The sequence below is a fragment of the Pituophis catenifer genome, unplaced genomic scaffold (genome assembly GCF_029215685.1).
Source record: "Pituophis catenifer annectens isolate HBS135680 unplaced genomic scaffold, rPitCat1.0.hap2 SCAF_1, whole genome shotgun sequence".
In the NCBI taxonomy this organism is placed as follows: Eukaryota; Metazoa; Chordata; class Lepidosauria; order Squamata; family Colubridae; genus Pituophis; species Pituophis catenifer.
In genome coordinates this window covers 330,702,856-330,725,492 of record NW_027256881.1, presented here as the reverse complement: position 1 = coordinate 330,725,492, position 22,637 = coordinate 330,702,856, and the positions used below count along the sequence as shown (strand labels likewise).

Here is a 22,637-nt window from a genome sequence, read left to right as displayed (position 1 = left end):
AAGCCTTCTAGGCAGCAGCGGCAACACCGCAGACGCCCCTCCTGCGTTGAATGGTGGCGAGGAAGGCAGACTCGCCTCCCAGCAGGGGGGGGGCGAAGCATCCTCCGCGGACCTTCGGAGGAGACGCCGCGACGGGGAATCTTTCAGCGCTTCCTCGGTTGGCCGCTTGGCGGCGCTGGCCCCGCGCTCGCTGCTGCTGCTGCTGCTACTGTAGTTCTCGTGGCCACGCCCCGTCCCTCTCTGGCCGCTCCCCTCCCAGGAGGAGGAGGAGGAGGAGGAAGATGGCGGCGCTCGGCCCCCTCGGCGGCGGCGGCGCTCAGGTAGGGAACCCAGAGGAAGGGCGGCGGAGGGATGAGAAGGGAGAATGGCGGCGGGAGGAAGAGCGGTCGCAATTCGAGAAAGGCGAGATACCCACGGCGTGAGTCAGAAGCAAGGGAGGGGAGGGGAGGGCACCACCTCCTCCCCGCAAAACACGCGACCTTGATGGGAGGTGGTCTCTCGGGCGGGAGGGGCGCCGGTTCTTTCCCTTCCCAGGAACGGAGACGGGGCGTCGGGCGCTGACGGGGAGGGACAGGCGAAGGCCAGTCGTCCTCGGCGGCGGAAAGGGGCCAGGCAACTCAGCCCGGAGGGGGGACAGCTGGGCTGCTGCCCCCAGGACTGGGACGTGGAGGGTCCCGTCGCCGCCACCCTTCAGGTCCACGCCCGAGAAAAGCCCCTGCTTTAATACCCAAATGACCCAGCCCAGCCTACCTCACAGGGCTGTTGGGAAAGAAACCTTATCCGCCACCAGAGCTGGCTGGGATGCTACAGCCGAGGAAGAGAAAAGGGGCTGCAAATCCTCTAGGCCGGGATTTGATTGAAGGACCGCTGTTGCACAAATGCGTTGCTTTTGCCTGTGTATAGGAGTGGGTGTGCGTGTGTGTGTGTGTGTTTGGAGGGACTCTTAATAGGTGCTGAAGAGTTTTTAAGTGCTGCCAAATCTAGCCACAGAAGTATATTTTCCCAGAAAAGGAGGACCCAGGTGATGCAGTTTGCGCGCTTGGATGTTTGCAGAGATACAACAGACCCAGCTAGAACTAAACATTGAGAATTTATTCTGTTTGTAAACATTGGGAAATTTGGGAAGCCCAGTACAGAACCGAAAGACTGAAGTGGGACCAATTCAAGCAAGTGGTGTCTTTTCTTTTGGGAAAACATTACAAAGCTTGTGGATAGAAATCTAGAAATTAAGCCAAATAAAAATCGTTTCCAGATAAAGATGGGTGTAGTCAGGCTGTAGATCTGAGAGCTTACGCCCGGCTTTCTCCAGCGTTTTAATGGCCAACTGGGGAAGTATGAGGATTTTTAGGGCTTATATTTCTTACTGAATAACAAACAATTTAACAATGACATATAAGCAATTAAAACATATTTGAGGATGAGATTGTCAAATATTAGCATATGGAATATTGTACGTTTTGTAAAAGAAGGTCAAAAATCATGAAGTTATTTAGTAAAAAGCTACACACTGCCACCAAATTTAAAATCCACGTTAGCCCATAAATAAGAACTAGGAATTAAAATATAATAATTACAAAGTCCTTGGAGAACACTGTCTTGAGGACCTGAATGTATTTGTAGAAGTGGTACCGAGAGAGCTTCTTTGAAGAAGATAAGTCTGCAACCTTTTTGATGGCCTCAAAACCTGCAGCCTACGGTAATTCAGATGCTATTAAAAAGTGGCTCAATGGCCTTTTTGAAGCTGCCTGGATTCTGCACTGAAGTTCAAGGGAAGTTTCAGTTCCTTAGGCAGCTTCAGCCACAGAAGAATTTCCTTACCAGATTGGAGGAATGGAATGGAAATTAATGCAAGGCCGGAGAGAATATACAAAGGCCTCTGACACTGAGCTGGCTGCCCTACCGGATAAGGTCTGTCACAATAAGGGAGGGGTTTTGTGCAACCCTGGATGATGAACTCTCATAAATGACTGGCAGGGTTACATGGGGAAACATAATCCAGGATTGATGTGTTCCTTTCTTGCCTTGGTTAAATCTAGAACTTTGTGTACCGGCCCCACATATCTCCTATTGCTGATTTACAGCCATTCCTAATAAAAACTAGGAACAGGTTCCTAGGGATTATCCCTATTCCTAGGGATAATTGTTAACTAAGGACCTCTTGAGCAAAAATTCAGTCATGCTAATAGACAGGTTGCTTAATTATTCTAATTAATTAACAGGGCTTTAATCAGCCTTTTTTTTTCAAATGAAATAGTACACAGTAAACATTCAGCCACAAAGGAAGATGGCAGAGGGATCTCTGGTGTATGGAATGTGTCATGAGTACTCAGAAAAAGAAACATTGAATTTTTCTCTTGGAGGGAAGCTGATTCAGAGATCTATGTATAGGAAAGAAAATCCAGCGATCTCTGTATAGATAAAGAGTAGATTTGTTGCATGCTTGTTAATAAATTATGTTGCTAAGAGCATCCCTTCTGAGCTTATTCTGGTTCAAGTGAGAATCCTATGCCTGATGCCAAGTGCTGTTTTCCAGGCTCCTTTTTTGGACACGGACCCAAAGTCCTTAGAACCCTGAATACTGCTTCTGCCCAGGCTGATTTGTATTCCTGCAAAGTTAATGGCTGCTGTCTAGCAGAGAAAGCATCTCCATGTTGGCTCTGCTTGCAGAAAAGCGCAGAACCACGCATAGCCCAGATGTCAAGCACAACCAGTCAGTTATAAATTGCTCTTTTCAGAAAGGGTGTTTTGAAGCCAAGCGCTTCGGGAAGCTTTGGGCGCATCTCATTCTGGCTTGTAAATTCCAAGGCTGTGTACTGTAGAGGAAGAGGCCCAGGCAAAATATCCTTCCCCTTGAATCCTTTGACTCTCTTTTTTATTATTTAATGTGGACCTTTTCCCCATTCTCCATTTTTTTCTGATATAATGAAAATTGGTGATAGGCTGAGATATTGCTGCTAATTAGACCAGCCTTACAAATTGTTTTCATCTACCTGATAATAGATTGTAGAAGGCATTTTCTTGTGTTCTGATGGTATCCCCCTGCAAGTTTATACATGGATGCTGAATGTATTGATGCTCTAGATTCTGCCAATTACAGAGATAAAGAGGGTTTTTTATCTAGTCCAGGGTTCCCAACCAAGGATGCGAAAACTTGGGTTTAGAAGTTTCAAAATTATAGTGTATATGGATATAATTATTTACTTTTGTAAAGGGTGCGAGAATATATCAGAAGCATTCTAGGGGTGCGGGGTATAGAAAAGGTTGGGAACTCCTGATCTAGGCTCTGTTGAGTAGCAGTTCATAAAGAGGGTGTATGTGGATAGCTTTTGTATGAGCTATCGCAGCTTCCATACATTGCCAAAGATATCACACGCTCATTGTGGGAAATAGAATTGGTTGCTGAACACCAGGATTCTGTAGGATGAGAACTTGTACTGGGCTGCCCATTCATCAGAGCTGTTAGTTACAGCTTATCGTTTGTCTTGAGCAAAAAAGAATCTCTTTTGACCTTGCATGTCTTTCCCACCCTTCAAGACAGATAAAATTTGGATTTCTGTCTCTTGTTGGAAAACCAGAGGAAACATTGTTGGTGATTTTGCATAGCATTAAAACCAAATGGTAGGCCACAGTTCTGTATAACAGAATGGGTATTCATGACATGTGGTTAGCCTTTATTTTACCCATTGGACGATGAAGGAATCATAAGGACAGCTGCATAGCTCTTCATGACTACCTTAGACACTGTGAGTTCTGTTTGCCTTTCGACAGTAAAAAAGAATAAAAGAAAGGCATTCAAATTAAGCCTGAATTGAGGTTCTTGAAACTTTCCAGAAGGACATATCTAGACACAACTCCCATTATCGGTAATAATTGGTTAGGCTGTCTGAAGCTGATTAGAACAGAAGTCAAATATAGATAGATGGTTTCTAGAAGGGAGGCATATGTGTAAATAGGTAGTCCTTGACATACAACCATTCGTTTAGTGAACGTTCAAAGTTCTATAGCACTGAATAAAGTGACTTATGACTGTTTTTCACACTTACGACCATTGCAGCATCCCTGTGGTCACATAATCAAAATTCAGACGCTTGGCAACTACTCATATTTATGATGGTTGCAGTGTCCCAGGGTCATATGATCAACTTTCGCGACCACCTGATAAGCAAAATCCAACGGGGAAGCCAGATTCACTTAACAACAGCGGTACTAACTTAACTGCAGTGATTCACTTAACAACTGAGGCACGAAAGGTTGTAAAATGGGGCAAAACTCACTTAACAGTTGTCTTGCTTAGCAATAGAAATTTTGGGCTCAATTATGGCCATACGTCAAGGACTACCTGAAGTTATGTACCAACCAACCAATTGTGCAGAAAGCAGAAGCAAAAGTTATTCATTGTTTGGGGATGGGGGATGTCTGTAACTTAGCAAGATCAGAATGGGTGATGGTGTGAAATTCTGTGGCAATTTTGCAATTTACCTGAACTGTATGATAATGGTATTCTAGCACTGTATATTGAGGACAAGAGAGAGTGGAACTTCCATCTTCTCCCTCTCTTGTTTCCATAGCATTCTGTTCCCATGCTGAGTTTCAGGGCTTACTCCTGATCTTGTGAAAAAAAATGTTGTTAGTTCAGTTTCTAAGTGATGGCTTCTAAATGCTTTGTTGTCTCACTTTATCTTTGTTAAGCTCAACCAAGGTGGCTGTCTTTTTTCCCTCTTCATTATAAATTAACCGAAATAAATAACAAGAAGGTGCAGTAACTGATATTTTTTTAAAACGTTATCTGTATTTATCATCCACTACTGAACGTATACCATGCAGTTCCTGTATGCTTTCTCAGAGAAAGCCAAATATTGCTTTTGGGTGTTATTTAGACTGAACTCAAACTAGAGAGCAGTGGGAAGTCCTTTATAACAACTGAACTGTCCTTGAGTCTGTTTAAAGAAAGAAAATGTTTGTCCATTGATAATTCTTTGGAGGGCAAGTGAATGATACGTTATTGCAGTTAGAAAATGAGAAGCTGAGATGGTAGGCAGCATGTATAGGCCTTGTGTTCTGGCTGGCTACAAATGATCTGATGCCATTCCTATGCAAGTCCTTTTAACTTTATTCATACCTCGCCCTATTCTTGTACTGAGCCATTTCTTGGCAGGGGGCAGTGGTGGTGGGACATTTTTAGAAGATCCCAAGCAGAAATAGAGCCAGACCCATTAAAACAGAGGTCCCCAACCCACGGCCCACTACCAGGCCTTGAGCCTTTTGGAACTGGGCCATGGAAGAGATGGGAGAGCATGCATGCCTCCTCACTTGCGTGAGCAGGAGCATGCAAATGGAGCTGCATATGCATGGGTGCTTCCCCCAGTCCGGAAATCTTGGGGGACTCTGCATTATGATGGGTAGACCTGGCTGTGTGTAAGGATAACTTTCACCTTGAATTTCTCCTTTTTTTTTCTAGCTCTCCGCCAGTAACCCTCTGTATGAGACATATTACAAGCAGGCAAGTGTGCTAAATTTCTTCTTTTCTTTTCTCTCCCTTGAAATCCTGCCTTTTTTCTTATCTATTGGCTAATATGGGCACCCAGCATATGTGTTTTGTAGACATTGTGCTGGTCTATTAGAAAGTGAATACAAAATTTGCAAGTTCATTTAATATTACAAAGGCCAGCATTGATTTATGTATTATTATGATGTCAATTTATATAGCTGCCTGTCTTAAATTCATGAGTCTGGGTGGCTATTTGTAGTTTGTAAGCTTTTTCTTGCACCCCTTGAATCTTCCTGTGAGTAAACCTGGCTAACAAAGCCCTTTTAAAGTGAAATAAGGATCATGGTTTACTCTATTTAAATTAGTTCCCAAAAGAAACCAAGAACAAGCTGTATCCTAAGCAAATAGCATTATCTAGTAAACAAAGCAAGAACAACATACATCAACATGCTGCTGATGCCTTGGGACACTAGAATTGTAATGAATTCTATCTTCATGTCACGTATGATAGAATGTAATAGCATGTAATGCTTATGCTTTGATGAAACCCTGTCAATAGGTCACAAAGTATAAATTAAAAATTTGCTTGAATTTACACAGGCGTAGATGAAGTTGTTCAAAAGATAACCAAATTACCTGTAAACCCTCTTCCTTGATTCACTATGGTGGGAAAACATATTGAATGTATAGTAACAGTTTACCTACTTTAGTCCGTTATAGGTCTGTTCTTCCAGTACTATATAGAACAGTTACCCTATACACAAGATATCCATAACTTTTGATATATCACTTGTGTTTAAATTTTTTGGCTAGTGGATGCATTTGGAATTTTGAGATATGTTCTGGATTCTGCCATAAAAGGGGAAATGTTTAATTCACAAAATGACTGCCAAGAGGGTTTTGTGAATCCCACTGAGCCTGGGGATTGGAGCTTGTAGGGCATGAAGGAAGAGGTCCCCTACAGCAGGGGTCTCCAACTTTGGCAACTTTAAGCCTGGAGAACTTCAATTCCCAGAATTCCCCAGCCAGCTTTGTTGGCTGGGGAATTCTGAGAGTTGAAGTCCTTCAGGCTTAAAGTTGCCAAGGTTGGAGACCCCTGCCCTACAGAGTCTCCTACTATGTTGAGAACTCAAATCTGGAACAGGTACATCTGTAACAGACCTGACCTTGTTAACTTCAGATCAAAACGTAGCAACAATAAGACAAGCTCAGACCCTACAAATTAGCATTTTGACTTCCATATTATATTTTCAGCAAAATTCGTAACTTTAATCCAATATGTGGGAAATCTTGTATTACCTGCATTTTCAAATCAAAAGAAATTTACTTCAATTTCAAACTCAGTGTAAACAACTCAGAAAGCTTTGTCAGCGGAGATATTATAACTTTTGGCACCAAGCCAGAGTTATTGCAATTTATAAAATGACCAGATTGAATGCCAAACTTTTGCATTAAAGAAATAAGATTAGGTGATTTACATCATGTCAACAAAGATCTATGTTGTACTCAGCATTATGAGGTTGTTAATATCATCGGAATCTTTAATAATCCAATTAATGAGGCTAAAAGCTAAATTGAAAAGAATAGTGGATAAAAGCACCCTTAAGAAGTATCTTAACACATTCTTGAAGAGCCAGGTGGCGCAGTGGTTAGAATGAAGTACTGCAGGCTACTTCTCCTGACTGCCGGCTGCCTGCAATTTGGCAGTTCGAATCTCACCAGGCTCAAGGTTGACTCAGCTTTCCATCCTTCTGAGGTCGGTAAAATGAGGACCCAGATTGTTGGGGGCAATAATCCTGACTCTGTAAACCGCTTAGAGAGGTCTGTAAAGCAGTATATAAGTCTAAGTGCTATTGCTGCTGCTATAGTAAGAACAGAACAAGCCAACAGAGGCCTAATTTCAGTGGGAAATAGGACGTAGAGTTTGATTATTTATTTTATTCAAAACATTTATATAGTAGTCCCCATCTTACGAGTTGGCCCATAGTGAGGAAGTGAGATAAAAGTGATTCGTTCCTTTCCTTTTTGGGGTTTGCTGAAGAGTTAATATTTTCTTTGCAGGTGGATCCAGCTTGCACTGGTAGAGTTGGGTCCAGTGATGCAGCTCTGTTTCTCAAAAAATCTGGTCTTACCGATGCTATCTTGGGGAAAGTAAGTCAGGCATCTTCTCTTTTCTAACACCAGAGGAAAATACAACTGGTTAGGGAAACCAGTTGCAAATGTACATTATTCAGAGACCATCTCTGGAGTCACTTGACACAAATTACTGCCAGAATCCCTGAAGAAACCTTGTGCTGCTTTTCTGACTTTGACAGCTGCTTTCAGATAAAACAAATGTAAGAAGATGAAAGAGAATCCCTTGGAAAGGTCTTAACTCTCCTCTATAAGGAGTCACCTTATAGGGGAGATCGGCGGCATAAAAATGTAATAATAAATACATCATCAATACTGTTTACCGGTGTTTCTCTTCCATGGCAGTTTGAAGATATGTGGACTTTTACACCCAGGGCTGGGGAATCCTGGGAGTTGAAGTCCACGCATCTTCAATTTGCCACGGTTGAGAAACAGTGCTTGCTATTATTTATTATTCAACACCCAAATTTCTCTCTGTCATGTGTGAGTCATAGTGATTCATCAGTTTATAATTTTTGTCTTTAATATATATATATATCTGGAATGATACTAAGCAAATATAAAGGCTTTAAAAATAATCTGAAATACATTAGCAAAGATAAAGGCATGAGAAATTCTTCTCTACCTGCTACCTTCCAGGTGCTTGATGGGCTGTAGGTCTCATTAATTTCATTCAGTGAATTATGATTGTGGCTATACATAAGAATAAAGGCAGAAGAAAATAATACAGCATTGGATGCAGCACTTCCTGTCTCTAGGAGGAACAGATTTGAAGAGGCAGATTACTTTCCATCTCTATTTTAAAAGGGTTTTTGCTTTAAATTGAATGATGTCAGCATGTAATTTTGTATATTCATAGATATGGGATTTAGCAGATCCAGAGGGCAAAGGATTTCTGGATAAACAGGTATGTGAATTTTGAGATAAAGCCACCTCCATCTGTTGAAACTTCTCCTTTGAAATAGCTAAACCTAAAGAATCTGGGTTGAAACTAGGGCCTCATCTCCAGTGCGAATGTTTGTTTGAAAGAGCGGAACACACAATTAGGTCTAGTTCTGCCTGAATCTCGAGACAATGCTGTCACTGAATGTCCAGCAGTCTGGTGAAAGAGCTAGACAGTCTATTGAAGAATGCTCTTTTTCATGAAAATAAAGGTAGACATTAGGCTTGTGAACAGAGGGCCTTTTTCCCCTCATTCTCCATGCTTTTCTGTCTTGTTCAGGGATTCTTCATTGCGCTGCGGCTAATTGCCTGTGCCCAGAGCGGTCACGATGTCATTCTCAGCAACTTAAATTTGACGTTACCTCCTCCAAAATTTGTAAGTTGTTAATAATTGCCTTGAAAAGGGCTGTTTTTGACTGGAATATAAGTGATGTCTGACAGATACAGAATTAAGAGTTTTTGGTTTCCTAAATGTGGCTGATAAACTTTGTGACTTGAGGCTTGGCTGCCTCAGTTAAGTATTTCTATATTTCAAAGAAAACCATAGGAAGTGCTTTGATGTATTTTATTTGTTGTTGCAGCACGACAATACAAGCCCCCTGCTGCTTGCTGCCACAGATGCTCATTGGGCTGTCAGAGTAAGTGTCCAAGAGAAAAATATGAGTTGGCCTCACTTGTCCAGTAAGGAGACCCTTTTCTTAATTAAGCTTTTTAACTTTGTGCCTCAATTGAACTCTATTTTTTATTAGTATGAATGATTAATACCTGTTTTGTGTAAATTACTGTAAGCAGCATGAAGTTGAATTTACTATTTTCCTTGTTGTGTAATACCACCTATGTGCAACATTTAGCAAAGAATGTATGCAACATTTACAAAACCTTAACAATAATTTCAAGGAACTTAAAAACATTCTTTACAGTTAGTCCTCATTTAGTGACTGCCTCATTTAGAAAATATTTACAGTTACACTAATGACAAAAAAACAACAACTTTGCAACCAGTTCTTCCATTTACGACCTTTGCAGGTCTATAGTCGCAGTTTCACTTAGCAACTGCTTTGCTTAATGACCAAGTTGCTGGTCCCAGTTGGGGTTGTTAAATGAGGATTTTTAACTATGCAATCACCTTGCTTTCTTCGTAAGATGTTACAGAGTCCAAGCAATATTATCTTCCATTTGAAACTCTCTTGTGCTTTCCTCCTGCTTCTTTCACGTTTTCTCCTTCCGCAAAGGATTTATTGTGGAAGAAAAGACAGCTATGTAACATAAGTTTTTATTAATAGCCTTTAGTATTTGCCAATACAAAAGCATTACTTAATATGGCAATAGAAAACTGAATTTCAAGATCGTAATGTTTTGCAGTCTTTGGAAAACAACAACTTATACCTCAATATAAACCAATTTTAGTCTGTTCCTTCTTAACTAGGTAGAAGAAAGGGCCAAGTTTGATGGCATTTTTGAAAGCCTTTTACCAGTCAATGGTTTACTTTCGGGAGATAAAGTGAAGCCAGTATTGATGAACTCCAAACTACCTCTTGATGTCTTGGGAAGGGTAAGCAAACTTCTATCTTTTTTTTTTTCATCCACATGATCTGAGTGCATTACTTTGGCCTTCTGGTGCTTTCAATTGAGGCAAATATTTGTACTAGTAAAGGTAAAGCTTTCCCTCTTACATATGTGCTAGTCGTTCCCGACTCTAGGGGGCAGTGCTCATCTCTGTTTCAAAGCTGAAGAGCCAGCACTGTCCAAAGATGTCTCCATAGTCATGTGGCCGGCATGACTAAATGCCAAAGTTGCACGGAGTGCTGTTACCTTCCCACCAAAGGTGGCCCCTATTTTTCTACTTGCATTTTTTACGTGCTTTCGAACTGCTAGGTTGGCAGAAGCTGGGACAAGTAATGGGAGCTTACCCTGTTACGCGGCACTTGGGATTCGAACTGCTGAACTGCCGACCTTTCAATCGACAAGCTCAGCGTCTTAGTCACTGAACTACCGCGTACGAGGGTACATCAAAATTGGATCCTTCCCAGAATTTCAAGCAATATGGGCTCTTAAAGTTCGGTTCCGGTTTATTTATCTTGCTGCCTTAAAGAACGAGGGAACTGAGAAACGCTCCGCTGAAAGAACTGTATTCAAAATCAGATTACTCAAATATTAGCCTTTCTCACTCTTTCGCATGTGCTTTTAAAATCTACTTACCGTGCTTCTTGCCTTATGTTTTGCTGCTAATCAGTTATTGAAATTTTTAAATTGTTAATTAGGTTATGGTCAGGTAAATTATTAAACTTGCATATGGGGTGGTGGTGGTACAAAAAGAATTAATAAAAAATCTGGGATTAGCCACAACAAACCATAATGAAATGTCTTTTTTAAAAAAAGAACATTTCTTTAACTCCTCTTCTGATACATCCTTTTTTCCTTTGCCTTTGTGTCCAAATAGGTGTGGGATCTTAGTGATATTGATAAAGATGGGCACCTTGACAGAGATGAATTTGCCGTGGTAAGTTCCCTCTGCTGACTTTTGTCATGTAACCGAAGGGGATTCCTGAGTGCCTCGCTTTTCGGGTCAGGGACAAGGTTATGTCCCAAGCCCTCATTTGCATAGAGGAGGCCGATCACAGTAGGAATCCACAGTATCAAACTCCTTGGTTAGTTTTCCTTTTCCCAGGGTTCTATCCACCTCTGTTAGTCCAGCCTCCCTCCCTCCAGCCCTTGCCTGACCTGCTCTCTCATGCTTGGCACTACCTCTCCGCCATCTTCCCCTCCTCCTCCTCCTCTTCCTCCTCCTCCTCCTTGTTGCCCTCTGCAGACGTCTTTTCCCTCTGGGCCTTGCAGGCGATGCACCTGGTCTATCGTGCCCTTGAGAAGGAACCCGTCCCCTCTGTGTTGCCCTCATCTCTTGTTCCACCTTCCAAGCGGAAGAAAGTGCCAATCTTTCCTGGAGCAGTGCCAGTTCTTCCAGCCAGTCCTCCCCCCAAAGACAGTTTGCGGTCCACTCCGTCACACGGCAGCGTCAACAGCCTCAACAGCACAGGAAGCTTATCCCCCAAACACAGCCTGAAGCAAACACAGGTAGGTGTAGCCTCTGGCAGAGAATGTGAGCATATTGTGCAAAGGTGAGCCTTCTCTCCCCCCCACCTTTTTTTTTAAAAAAAAATTGGAGTGTGTATGTGTAGAAAGGATTGTGTCTCGGACAGGGGTGTCAAACTCAAGATCTGGCCCGTGGGGCTGCCCTGGAAATAGTGAAGGACTGGCCCATGGTGCCTCTGCTAGCAAAAACAGAGCTCCATTTTTGCTGGCAGAGGGTTGCAGGAGGCCGGCCCAGCCGAAAACGGAGCTCGGGAGTCCATTTCCGCTGGCTGAGTGCTCAGGCCACTACACACGCCCCCTGACATGAGTGATGTCAAGCTGGCCATGCCCACCCTGGTCATGCCCCCCACCCACCCACCCCCGAGGTCAAACATGACCCTCATGAGGGTGTGGCCCTCAATGAAATCGAGTTTGATACCCCTGGTCTAGGAGATCTTTATAATTGTGGCATGTAAGTACAATAGAATTGACTAGAAGTTCAGTACAGATTTCCGTACTTAATATACACTTGTGCCAAATTTGATCCTACATCCATACTGTTTGATCCTACAGTATCCTATTTCAGAAATGACTACTTCAGAAATGGTTTTCTGGAAAACTCCAAATAGTGGGCAAAACTCTTCTTTTGTATAATTTCCCAACAAAAGCATTGAGAAGCAAATTGCATTGTTGAACATAGTGGTTCCACAAGTGACTGGTAGATTGGCCATCACTTGAGATCTTTCTAAGGATGTCATCTGCAACTAGCCTTTCTGGCTTTAAATGCCGGTCTTTTTAACTCTGCATTATCAGTGTAACTTAGTAGAAACTTCTTAGGAGAGAACTTGCCATACTGCCAAACTGCTCACGATGGATGATTTCTGGGATTGAGCAGTGAAGAAGCCTCTTTTCAGGACCTTTATCCTGAATAATTGAAACCAAAGTAGGTTAAAACTATAAGCTTAATTTTTAGATAAACTTGTATTTGTGAAGGCTGAGGATTACTGGGGAAACTGGAAGGAGTAGTGACATACGGCCAATGGCGGGACAGTTTTTCTGCCCAAGTAACTTTGGATAAAGTTAGTAGTGAGATGCTTTAGGCTGTAACGTCTTACATGACACTTTCATCTGCAAAATCAGTTAAGAGGCTCTGTTCTCAATTCAGCCGTCTGCAAACTGGGTGGTGCCATTGACTGACAAGATTCGCTATGATGAAATATTTCTGAAGACAGATTTGGACCTGGATGGCTTTGTGAGCGGCCAGGAAGTGAAGGATATTTTCATGCACTCGGGGCTTTCCCAGAACCTTTTAGCACACATATGGTATGCATTTTCCTTCCCTTCTCTCTTTTTATCATACGAGATGATGTTTTCCAATCAAAAGTACTGAATAAAATTGTCCTTTTTATTGGTTTATGGGAAGTACAGGCATTGTTCTTAATGCCACAGATGCTGACTTGAGATTGAATAAACTGTGGAATCAGCTGAAAGCTTCTGAGATATTCCGCATCTCTTGAACAGCAATTGTCTATTGAGCGGTCTGCTGGTTTTTTTTTCCTGGCAGGGCATTGGCTGATACCAGGCAAATGGGAAAGCTCAACAAAGATCAGTTTGCACTCGCCATGTACCTCATTCAGCAGAAGGTCAGCAAAGGCATTGACCCACCACAGGTGCTGCTCCCAGATATGATCCCTCCTTCCGAAAGGACCACTCCTGTCCAGGTGAACTCATAGCATAGACATCTATTCTGACACTCTCATAAGGACCTTGCTTGCCTTTTCCTCTGACAACTGATACGTTGCAGGGAAAAAGTTTACTATTTACTATTTACTATTAAATGGTTTTGTCTTCCTGCTGCCAAAAACATGAGACCATATTTGGAGCGAGAAAGTTAGCCCTGTTTGCTGCTGATGTTTTTGTTTTGAATCTATGTACTGCTAAAGCTCTTGGGTCTGTTCGTTTGTAACCTTCAAATGGGAAAAATTGGAAAATATAGGGTAGCAATTATTAAGCCATGAATGGCTTAATTTACAGAATGCCCAGGCACCTGTAGGAGTAAAATTTAGAAAAGTTGTGGCCACTTCAGGACCTTCATAACTTTCGACTATATTACCCAGAAACATGTAGACTGTGTGATGGAAAGGAAGATGGGAGGGGTGTATCCCCATCCTCTTTTCCACCTCCCTTTGGACCCTGTGCTCAATCAGCTGGCAGCAAGCCTCGATGAGCGGGCAGACATTGGCTGCTTTGGAACCGAGGCCTATATTTGTAATGTTTTAATGGCTGGGTCCATTGAGGGAAGGATGAGTGACTCAGATTCAGTTTTCCTTGTGGTCTGATGCTCTGTTTGTTTCCCACGCCCTCAGCAAAGTGGCAGGGAGTTCTCCAGATCAGCTGAGGAGGAGGAGGCGGTGGCAGTTTCATGAGGCTCTCCTGAGGGGAAGAGAAATAGCACAAGTCTATATTACATACAGAAAGAAGAATGGGTTGCCTAGTATGCACAGAATGATGTCCGAAGGCCAGCGTCAGATTTCAACAGTTGAAAAGCTGGCTCTCGCGAACTACTGTCTCTAAATCACTGTGGCCCAGATGCAGTGAATCCACCGTCTTGCTTGTCCCTGCTCCTGTTCTCTTGTTTCCTCAACTCCTCCTTGTCTCTGGTTCTGTGGAAGACTGCAAGTCCTCTTGTTTCACTGACTTCTCCCAGAATTGCCTGAGCTCTTGCCCCTCTGTCCTTTTTTCCTCTAGACTCTCTCAGGCTACTTGGCCTCTGTAGGAACTGAGATCTCGACACTCACAGAAATGCGTCGTGTGAGTAAACGGGGCACTCTGAAGAACGCAGCCCCTCCCCATCAAACCTCAGGTGGCATTTGCTTTGTCCATGCAAAACACCTTTTTTTCCCACCTAAGCAGTTTTGTGGAGCTTCCCTACATGATGCAGAGGACAGGGTGGGGGGTTAGGGGTGGTGGCTGATGAGAAAGGAGGAGTTCTGCTATTCCTGAGTCATCTTAGAATGATTCCTAATAGCAGCTCAAAACGGATAAAAGTGGATCTTGATTCAGACGTGTTTTCATTTGCCGGCATCCATTGTGTGAAGGTTTTTTTTTTCTCTTTTCTATACTGTTTCATCCTTGTCTTGTCAGGCCTTTTTTTTTGCTATTTCTGCTGCTTGAAATTTTGGTTTTCTGCAAGGTGGTTCACCAGCTGGGTTTTTTTTCGTAATTTAAGAGTTGCTATATCCCATTCCACATGCCAGAGGCTGGAGTTGTGTATTTGTAGAATGGGAATGCAAGAGACCTGCCCTATGCTTGAATGAAAAGTACTAAATGTCCAAAATGAACAGGCTCGTGAATCTGGGTGTGACATGGGATTTGGCTGCTTCAATGGGAATATTTACTTTCTAACAGGACAGCTCAAGTTCTGTTGGATCAGGGGAATTCACTGGCGTGAAAGAACTGGATGATATCAGCCAAGAGATTGCACAGCTACAAAGGTAAGCTAGTATGTGGATGAGAGAGCGGTCTCTTAAACAATCTCATGAGTTGCAAAGTTTGTTTTCATATAATCTATCGTGTAGCAGTTTTAATGTGTGTGTGTGATATAGCCTGTAAATTAATGGTTGTATGCGATACTTTGTAATTGACAGCCTCACAAGGTGGATCAGACCAGGAAATCAACTCCACAGAAAAGCTAAAACTACTTTTTTTGAGTTGGGCTATAATAATTGGAATCTTGCAGGTCTGATTGTGCTGAAGCTTCTTTCCCTTCTTATACTCCAGTGAAGCAGGGAGGCATCTTCCTGAGCCATTTCCAAATGGTTTTTTTTCCCCATGTTCAGTAAAAAAAAAATCCAGAAAATCCAATATTTTGATTAAACCCGTCCTGTCTAGACAATAGTGCCTGCATATCTCCATCAAAGGCCTCTTCCTTACTCTCTAGAATAGCCTCGTTGTTGACCTTTTCTTCTATAGAATGCTGAGTCTGACTATGTTTTAAAAATCAACTAAAATCTATAAACAATATAAAACTGCCATTAATCCAACTGCAAAGTACAGGTAGACCTCAATACCCTGATAATAAGCTCAATTGGGCTTTTGAGCACATGGCAATAAGGCCAAGCGCTTATTTCAGGGTTCAAAAAAATATAAGATGGGGTCTTATTTTCGGGGAAACACGGTAAGTGAGTTTTGTCCCATTTTATAATGCCTTATTTTTAGCTATAGAAAATAGCCTTTTCTGAGAATTCTTTCCATTCCTAAGAATGAATTTGCGCTTTGGCAAGCTGAGATTCTTTAGGTGTTATAGAAAACAAGTTTTACATTTTACATTGCTAGAAATGCTCATGGTAATATAATAAAATAATAGCAATATAACTAGAATCACAACTTCCTCTTTGAAACTTGTTTGGAAAGGTGGTGCTTTGTTGTCATGATTCAAGGACCCAAATTACCGGTAGTTGCAACATGTAACTAAAGTCAGTGTTAATTATACATTTGTGAGAGTGTGATTTTCCAATTAGAACTAAAGCATCCATGATATCATTTTTTCATGGTTGCAATATTCAGATTTAGATGAAAGGATTTTCACCTGGGTTATTTAATGCATATTTCAGTTTGTGATTTTTTTTTCTTCTAGCCAGTCAGCATTACAAGCTCATATAGCAATAGCACTTAGACTTATATACCGCTTCACAGTGCTTTACAGCCCTCTAAGCGGTTTAGAATCAGCATATTGCCCCCAGCAAGCTGGATCCTCATTTTTCCAACCTTGGAAGACAGAAGGCTGAATCAACCTTGAGCCGCAGCCTGTGATTTGGGGATCCCTGGGATAGATGAAGAAAATCGGATAGGTATGCCATGATTTTTTAATTTTTATTTTGCTTACACTGTAGAGAGAAATATTCTCTGGAGCAAGACATCCGAGAAAGAGAAGGAGCTATCCGGCAGAAAACCAATGAAGTTCAGGTAATACAATGAATGGCTGTGTCTGTCTGTCTGTCTGTCTGTCTGTCCATATGTCTGTCTGTCTGTCTCTTTGTTCTTATCAGAACCACAGTTCAAAAGTTATAAGACGAACTAAATCCTCTACCCCCCAAAAAAATCATTTTCTTCAAAGAAAGACAGTTTTTTCTCCAAGGGCTTGGGGATGGATTAAAAGGGGTTTTCCCTCCTTTCTCTCTTCTCCCTTATGTGTTTTTCAGAAAAAAAGGAAGAATATAAGATTGTATTTGTTTACTAATCCTTACTCTAGAATCCAACTAGTTACCCTGATATCTATCAGAACACAAACATCAAGTAGCATTCCCTAGATTTAAGGGAGGACTCTAAATAATCCCAAATGCCTTACTTGTCTTTTCTCCCATCATGTAGGTGACTGCAATATTTTAGCACTGGCCATAGAAAAGATTTTTTAGGAATAGGTAAGGAATAAGCCCTGATATCCTGGCATGCGATCTCTTTTTTTAAAGTTCTTTCAGTGATCCAATTCAAGCATGACTCCCAAAATGTTAAATGACAGGCTTTGACCCTTAGGCTTTATAACACATGTGGAAGAGGGAATTTTTTTTTTTTGTTTAAACACATTTATGTATTAAATTAAAAACAAACTAGCTAGACAGATTTGTTCCATAAGACAGGCACTATGACAGAGAAGGCACATTTTCTGAGGCCTACCAGGTGACACACTTTTCCTTAATCAAAGCTAAAGCAGGCCATTCTGTCAGGTTTGGTGGAATAGGCTGAAACTGTGAAGCATAAGCACTACCGCAGGTAACGGGCTTCTCCTGCCATTTAGGGTTTTAAAGATAATAGGCAGCACTTGACTTGCACTCAGTAGCCCAGTGAGATACAGTGCAGTTCAGGTAGCAGCAATATGAGTGGTTAGAGTGCAGTACTGCAGGCTACTTCTGCTGACTGCCGTCTGCCTGCAGTTTGGCAGATCAAATCTCACCAGGCTCAAAGTTGACTCAGACTTCCATCCTTCCAAGGTGGGTAAAATGAGGATCCAAATTGTTGGGGGCAATATGCTGACTCTGTAAACCACTTAGTGAGTGCTGTAAAGCATTGTAAAGCGGTATATAATTCTAAGTGCTATTGCTATTGTGTGGACGCATCATGGTGTACCCAATACTGAACATGACATTGCATTTTGGACCAGGCGAAGCTTCTGAATGTTTTTCAAGGGTAACCCCATGTAGAGCATGTTACAATAGTCCAATCGGGAGTGACTAAGATATGAGAGGCATGAGCAATGCCTCCTGGTCTAGGAATGGCTGTAACTGGCAAACCAGATGTAACTGTACAAAGGTCCTCATGCCACAGCCACCACTTGCTTCTTGAGTAGAAACCACAAGTCCAGGAGAACCCCCAGATGGCACACCAGCTCTGCCTGAAAGACTGTTGCCACATCCAGAATTAATTATGGAAAATCACTACATACAAGAGACCCTAAGCCTATAGCCACTCAGTTTTACCAGGATTGAACAAAAGACGGTTCTTCCCCATCCAGACTTCAAGCCTCCAAGCACCGAGAAAGAACATCAGTAGCATCATTTGGACATCCTAAGGAAGAAATGCATAACTGAGTTTTATAGCATGCTGATGATACTTAAATCCTTGCCCCCCAACATGGATTGGAACCTACTGTACCTCTGAACAAAGAGAAAACCTATCAAAGAACTGTCTGCTCCACTCACAGCCTCCTCAGCCTGATCAATGGCATTGAAAGCTACTAAAAGATCAAGGAGTTACTCTGCCCACATCGCAGGCCTGCGGGAGGTCACTTACACACGCAATCAGTGCTTTCCTGATGCTAATCTCATCCTGAAACTCAACTGCAACAGAGCCACATAATTTGTTTCCTCCAGGGCCCTTCAGTGTTTCAGCCTTACTACTTTCTCAACAATTTCCCCCAACCTTTCCTCATTGGTGTCTGATACAAGTTTTCAAGTCCTTCAGCCCTTTTTATTTTTTTGGGAGGCAGAAATAATTCTTAGCTTTGATGTGTTGTTGTCCCCCCCCCCCCGATAAATATTCAAGTCTGTGACCTTTGGAACCAGGATGACAAAATGCTATGATAACTGCTCTAGTTTATTTTGTTGATGTGTCTTTAGTATCTTCCGTGTTAGATAAATATATTTGTTTACTATCTTCTGTGTTAGATATATGTTTACATCTTCATAGAGCTGTGTTTAACAAACATTCTCCAGGAGCTGCAAAATGATTTAGATCGGGAAACCAGCAGCTTGCAAGAACTGGAGGCTCAAAAGCAGGATGCTCAAGATCGCCTGGATGAGATGGATCAACAAAAGGCAAAGCTGAAAGATATGTTAAATGATGTAAGGCAAAAGTGCCAGGAGGAGTCACAAGTGGTGAGTGTGAAAGATGCTGGCTGAATGGGATAAAATCCACTTTCAATTCTTTTTATTCCCTAGAATGTAAAGTATTTCTTCAAAGAACGAGAGAAAAGTTCAAAGAATTTACTGAATATAACTCTTAAGTTGAGTCATATGAGGGTACCGTTTTCAAAGAGTTCGATCAAAGTTTATACATAAATCTCCATGAATAAATTTATGGCATAGAAATCTATCAACTATCTTCTCATCTCTCCTGACTAAACCAACGCTCCATATGTAGTGGTGATCTGAGTTGGATATAAGATGCTGAGATGGGAAGTAGCAGGTGGTTTTCAACTTTACACTAATTTTTAAAAACCTTTCCTGCTACCAAATCTGAGTTGAAATCTTTGTTTTAGATCACATCATTAAAAATGCAGATTCAGTCCCAGGAATCAGATCTAAAGTCCCAAGAAGATGACATCAGTAGAGCAAAAACTGAGTTGAATCGGCTTCAGCAGGAAGAGACCCAGTTGGAGCAGAGCATCCAGGCTGGGAAAGTACAACTGGAAACAATAATCAAATCTTTAAAATCCACTCAGGAAGAAATTAACCAGGTAGTGTGAGCATTTCTGATAATAGATTCTTGTCTTCCCCATTTTTGGCTCAAAGGCTGACTTTAGCCAATCAAATCAGTTTTGTAGGTTCAGGATGCTAGAATTTACCATGCTGACATTGTTATTCTCTCCTTTGAGGAGAAGTGCCTAATTCTATCATTCATTAGAGATTTTCCATTTCTGAAAGCCAAAGTTCCTTTCCACTGGGTTTTTAGGTTGGTTTGTTTGGTTTTTTTTTTTTTTTTTTTTTTTTTTTTTTTTGGAAAAGGAAACAGTCCCTTATCTCCCTGCTTTGGTTTTAATTGCAGTTGTTTTTCAACCTACCACCAGATTTAAGTGGAAATTAAGAAAAATATACTCCCGGTTTTATACTAAAAACTGTTCTAAGTATTTTCACTAATACTGAAACCTTTCCTGATGTTAGTTTTTGAAAATCGTAGTATGAGATCAGAGTGCAAAAAAAGTGTGTGCTTCAGCCTTATTTTTAAAGGCATTCAGAGGAGGCAGTCCTCAATTTATGACCACAGTTGGGATCAGAATTTCCATTGCTAAACAAGGCAGTGAGAAGCTCCCAGTTTTCAAACTTTTTTTATTAACGGTTGTTAAGCTAATCATTATAATTGTTAAGTGCTGCAACCATCATAAATACATGCAGTTCTGTCCAAATTTTGATCACGTGACTATGGGGATTCTGCTATGGTTAGAAGTACGAGAACTGGTCACAAGTCACTTTTTTCAGTGACATTGTAAGTTCACATGGTCATTAAATGAGTGGTGATGAGTTGAGGTATACAGTCAAAGTGGTCTAAAATTTGCACCTCTTACCTTTTAAGATGATAAGAAAATCTACTGTATGTAAAAGTAAATAGAACTTGGTACCGTGTTTCCCCGAAAATAAGGCCCAGTCTTATTTTCTTTTCGCCCCCAAAATAAGCACCAGGTCTTATTTTCGGGGGATGTCTTACCCACTTACCCTGCGTGACCACTGCAGTCATGCCTCCCATGCCCCGACACCTGTTGTATTGCTGTCTGACTTCTGCGGCCGTTCGCAGTCCAATGCCACGTGGCTCATTGTGCCGGCACCGCCACTCGCAGCAGGAGGCTGCATGGTGTGTTGTGCTGTTGCACATGCGAATGGCAGCACCGGTGCAATGTGCCATGGGTCATATGGCCACAAACGGCCGCAAGCAGCTGCAGAAAAAGTCGGGCAGCGGCGCAACAGGTGTCAGGATGTAGGAGGCCTGGCTGGGGCGGTCCTAAGTAAGAGGGTTTGGGGCACATGGGGCAGTTCCACATAAACATACCCCACCCTAGCTTGATTTTTTTATGCCTGCACCTTGCCCCACTTTGTATAACCAGATGGTGGGCAGTGCTTAACTAGGGCTTATTTTGGGGGTAGGGCTTATATTAGGCACAGGTGTGAAAATTGGGCCAGGGCTTGTTTTTAGGGTAGGTCATATTTACAGGGAAACACAGTAGTAGAACTATTTATTCAGGGAGGTTGTGGATTCCCCTTTACTTGGTACATTCAAGCAGAGGTCATCGGTTCAGAATGCTTTAATCTGCCCTGGGTGACAGGGTTCCAAGTAACAGACGCAATGCAAACAAAACTCCAAGAGTCCTGTCAACCCTGAAGCCATTTTGGAGTATCTTCAGGGCTGCCAGTGGGTTTGGACAAGTGTCCTAAATGGCTCCTTCCAGTTTCTGTTCTATTATTATTTAGGCCTGTAGGTGGGAAGATGAAAGCTTTTTAATCAGTGGACTCTTTCTAACCTTGGCTCAATCCTTCCTCTTACAGGCAAGGAGTAAATTATCTCGGCTTCAAGAGACCCTTCAGGAAGCCAACCAGAGCATTGAACAGTACAATGAAGCTTTAAATGGACTTCACAGTGGCAGCATGACTAACCTGGCAGATCTGAATGAGGGAAACATCCAAAAAGACCGGGGCGGGTTTGGGACTTTGGTGAGAAATTGTGTAGAATAGATGGAGTGCAAGTGTGCATAGCCCCATGTATGGAGGAACATGTTGGAGAGAAGGGAAAAATGCGTGGAAAAGAATGAGAGTAGTTGAAAAAATTACAACCGTGGCGAATATCTGTAGCTTGGGTGTAGGATGAGGGCGAAGGTTCATTCTCTGAGTTTGTGGGTTGGTTTCCGAATATTTTGTTACCAGGCTAGGTAACATCTTCAGTGCAGTTTAGGGGATGATGTCAGTGCCAGTGTTCTTCAGAACAAGCTCAGAGAATGAACCGTCACTATAGCAGAAAAGAACGTACTCTTGCTATGTTTGACTTTGATGCCACCCATTTCTATTCCGTGCTCCATTCTCAGTTGGTGTTTTTCAACATCTTTTTCATCCTAAGTTACTGATTGTAATGAAACCTCCTTTGAATTTAAGTTGTTTCCTGGTGATTCCATGGACAGTCCAATCTTGTTTTCTTGGTAACCCTATGGAAACGATTTGCCATTGTTTAGGGATATTTTTTGAGCAGCTCACAAGCCCCAAATTTCCTACTGATCTCCATCCAAGTATTACTAGCCAGTTCTGACTCGGCTGAGCTTCATTGATATCAGTCCAGATCAGCTAATGCCTTGAGGATTAGCCGACAACGGGAGCTGGCAATGTTTCGGAAGCTGGTGGGGTGTGCTTTTATTTTTAAAAACATTCATCCTCTGAGGGCTAAAAGATATGCAGCTGATAGCATGAGGATGGCCTTAGAGAAATGAGGAGAAACTGAAATGAATAATTTGCGCTTTATTCCAATTTAGAAACTAGATATAATGCTGCCAAATATTCTGCATTTGCTACAGATTGTAGTAGATTTCATGGAAATGCTCTAGGGCAGTGATGGCTAACCTTTTTGCCATTGCGTGCCAGGAGAGGGGGGGTGGGGGAGGGTCACGTGCCCACGCGCATGCGTGCGCAACCCCCTCCCCCCCTGCTCCTGGCACATGATGGCCTGGTAGGCCCGTTTTTCTTTCTTACCTGGTTCCAGATCCTCTCTGTGTATCTGGGAAGGGCGAAAACAGCCTTTCCCAATCCCTTGGAGGCCC

The 22,637-nt window shown here is 42.1% G+C and overlaps 1 protein-coding gene across 5 annotated transcripts in view; it reads left to right on the top strand.

Moving 5' to 3' along the window:
- Nucleotides 1-260: 260 nt before the first annotated feature.
- Nucleotides 261-22,637, top strand: part of EPS15L1 (epidermal growth factor receptor pathway substrate 15 like 1) — a 50,470-nt gene continuing 28,093 nt past the window's right edge. For all 5 annotated transcript variants that reach the window (XM_070943291.1, XM_070943264.1, XM_070943255.1 and 2 more), the window contains exons 1-16: nucleotides 261-320; nucleotides 5,459-5,500; nucleotides 7,550-7,639; nucleotides 8,481-8,528; nucleotides 8,844-8,939; nucleotides 9,145-9,201; nucleotides 9,990-10,115; nucleotides 11,004-11,063; nucleotides 11,399-11,635; nucleotides 12,798-12,955; nucleotides 13,197-13,353; nucleotides 15,041-15,126; nucleotides 16,525-16,597; nucleotides 18,841-19,002; nucleotides 19,386-19,583; nucleotides 21,382-21,546. In XM_070943291.1, coding sequence (XP_070799392.1) covers nucleotides 282-320; nucleotides 5,459-5,500; nucleotides 7,550-7,639; nucleotides 8,481-8,528; nucleotides 8,844-8,939; nucleotides 9,145-9,201; nucleotides 9,990-10,115; nucleotides 11,004-11,063; nucleotides 11,399-11,635; nucleotides 12,798-12,955; nucleotides 13,197-13,353; nucleotides 15,041-15,126; nucleotides 16,525-16,597; nucleotides 18,841-19,002; nucleotides 19,386-19,583; nucleotides 21,382-21,546 — 1,794 coding nt within the window. In that variant the 5' untranslated portion in view covers nucleotides 261-281. The remainder of the gene's footprint in view (nucleotides 321-5,458; nucleotides 5,501-7,549; nucleotides 7,640-8,480; nucleotides 8,529-8,843; nucleotides 8,940-9,144; nucleotides 9,202-9,989; nucleotides 10,116-11,003; nucleotides 11,064-11,398; nucleotides 11,636-12,797; nucleotides 12,956-13,196; nucleotides 13,354-15,040; nucleotides 15,127-16,524; nucleotides 16,598-18,840; nucleotides 19,003-19,385; nucleotides 19,584-21,381; nucleotides 21,547-22,637) is intronic.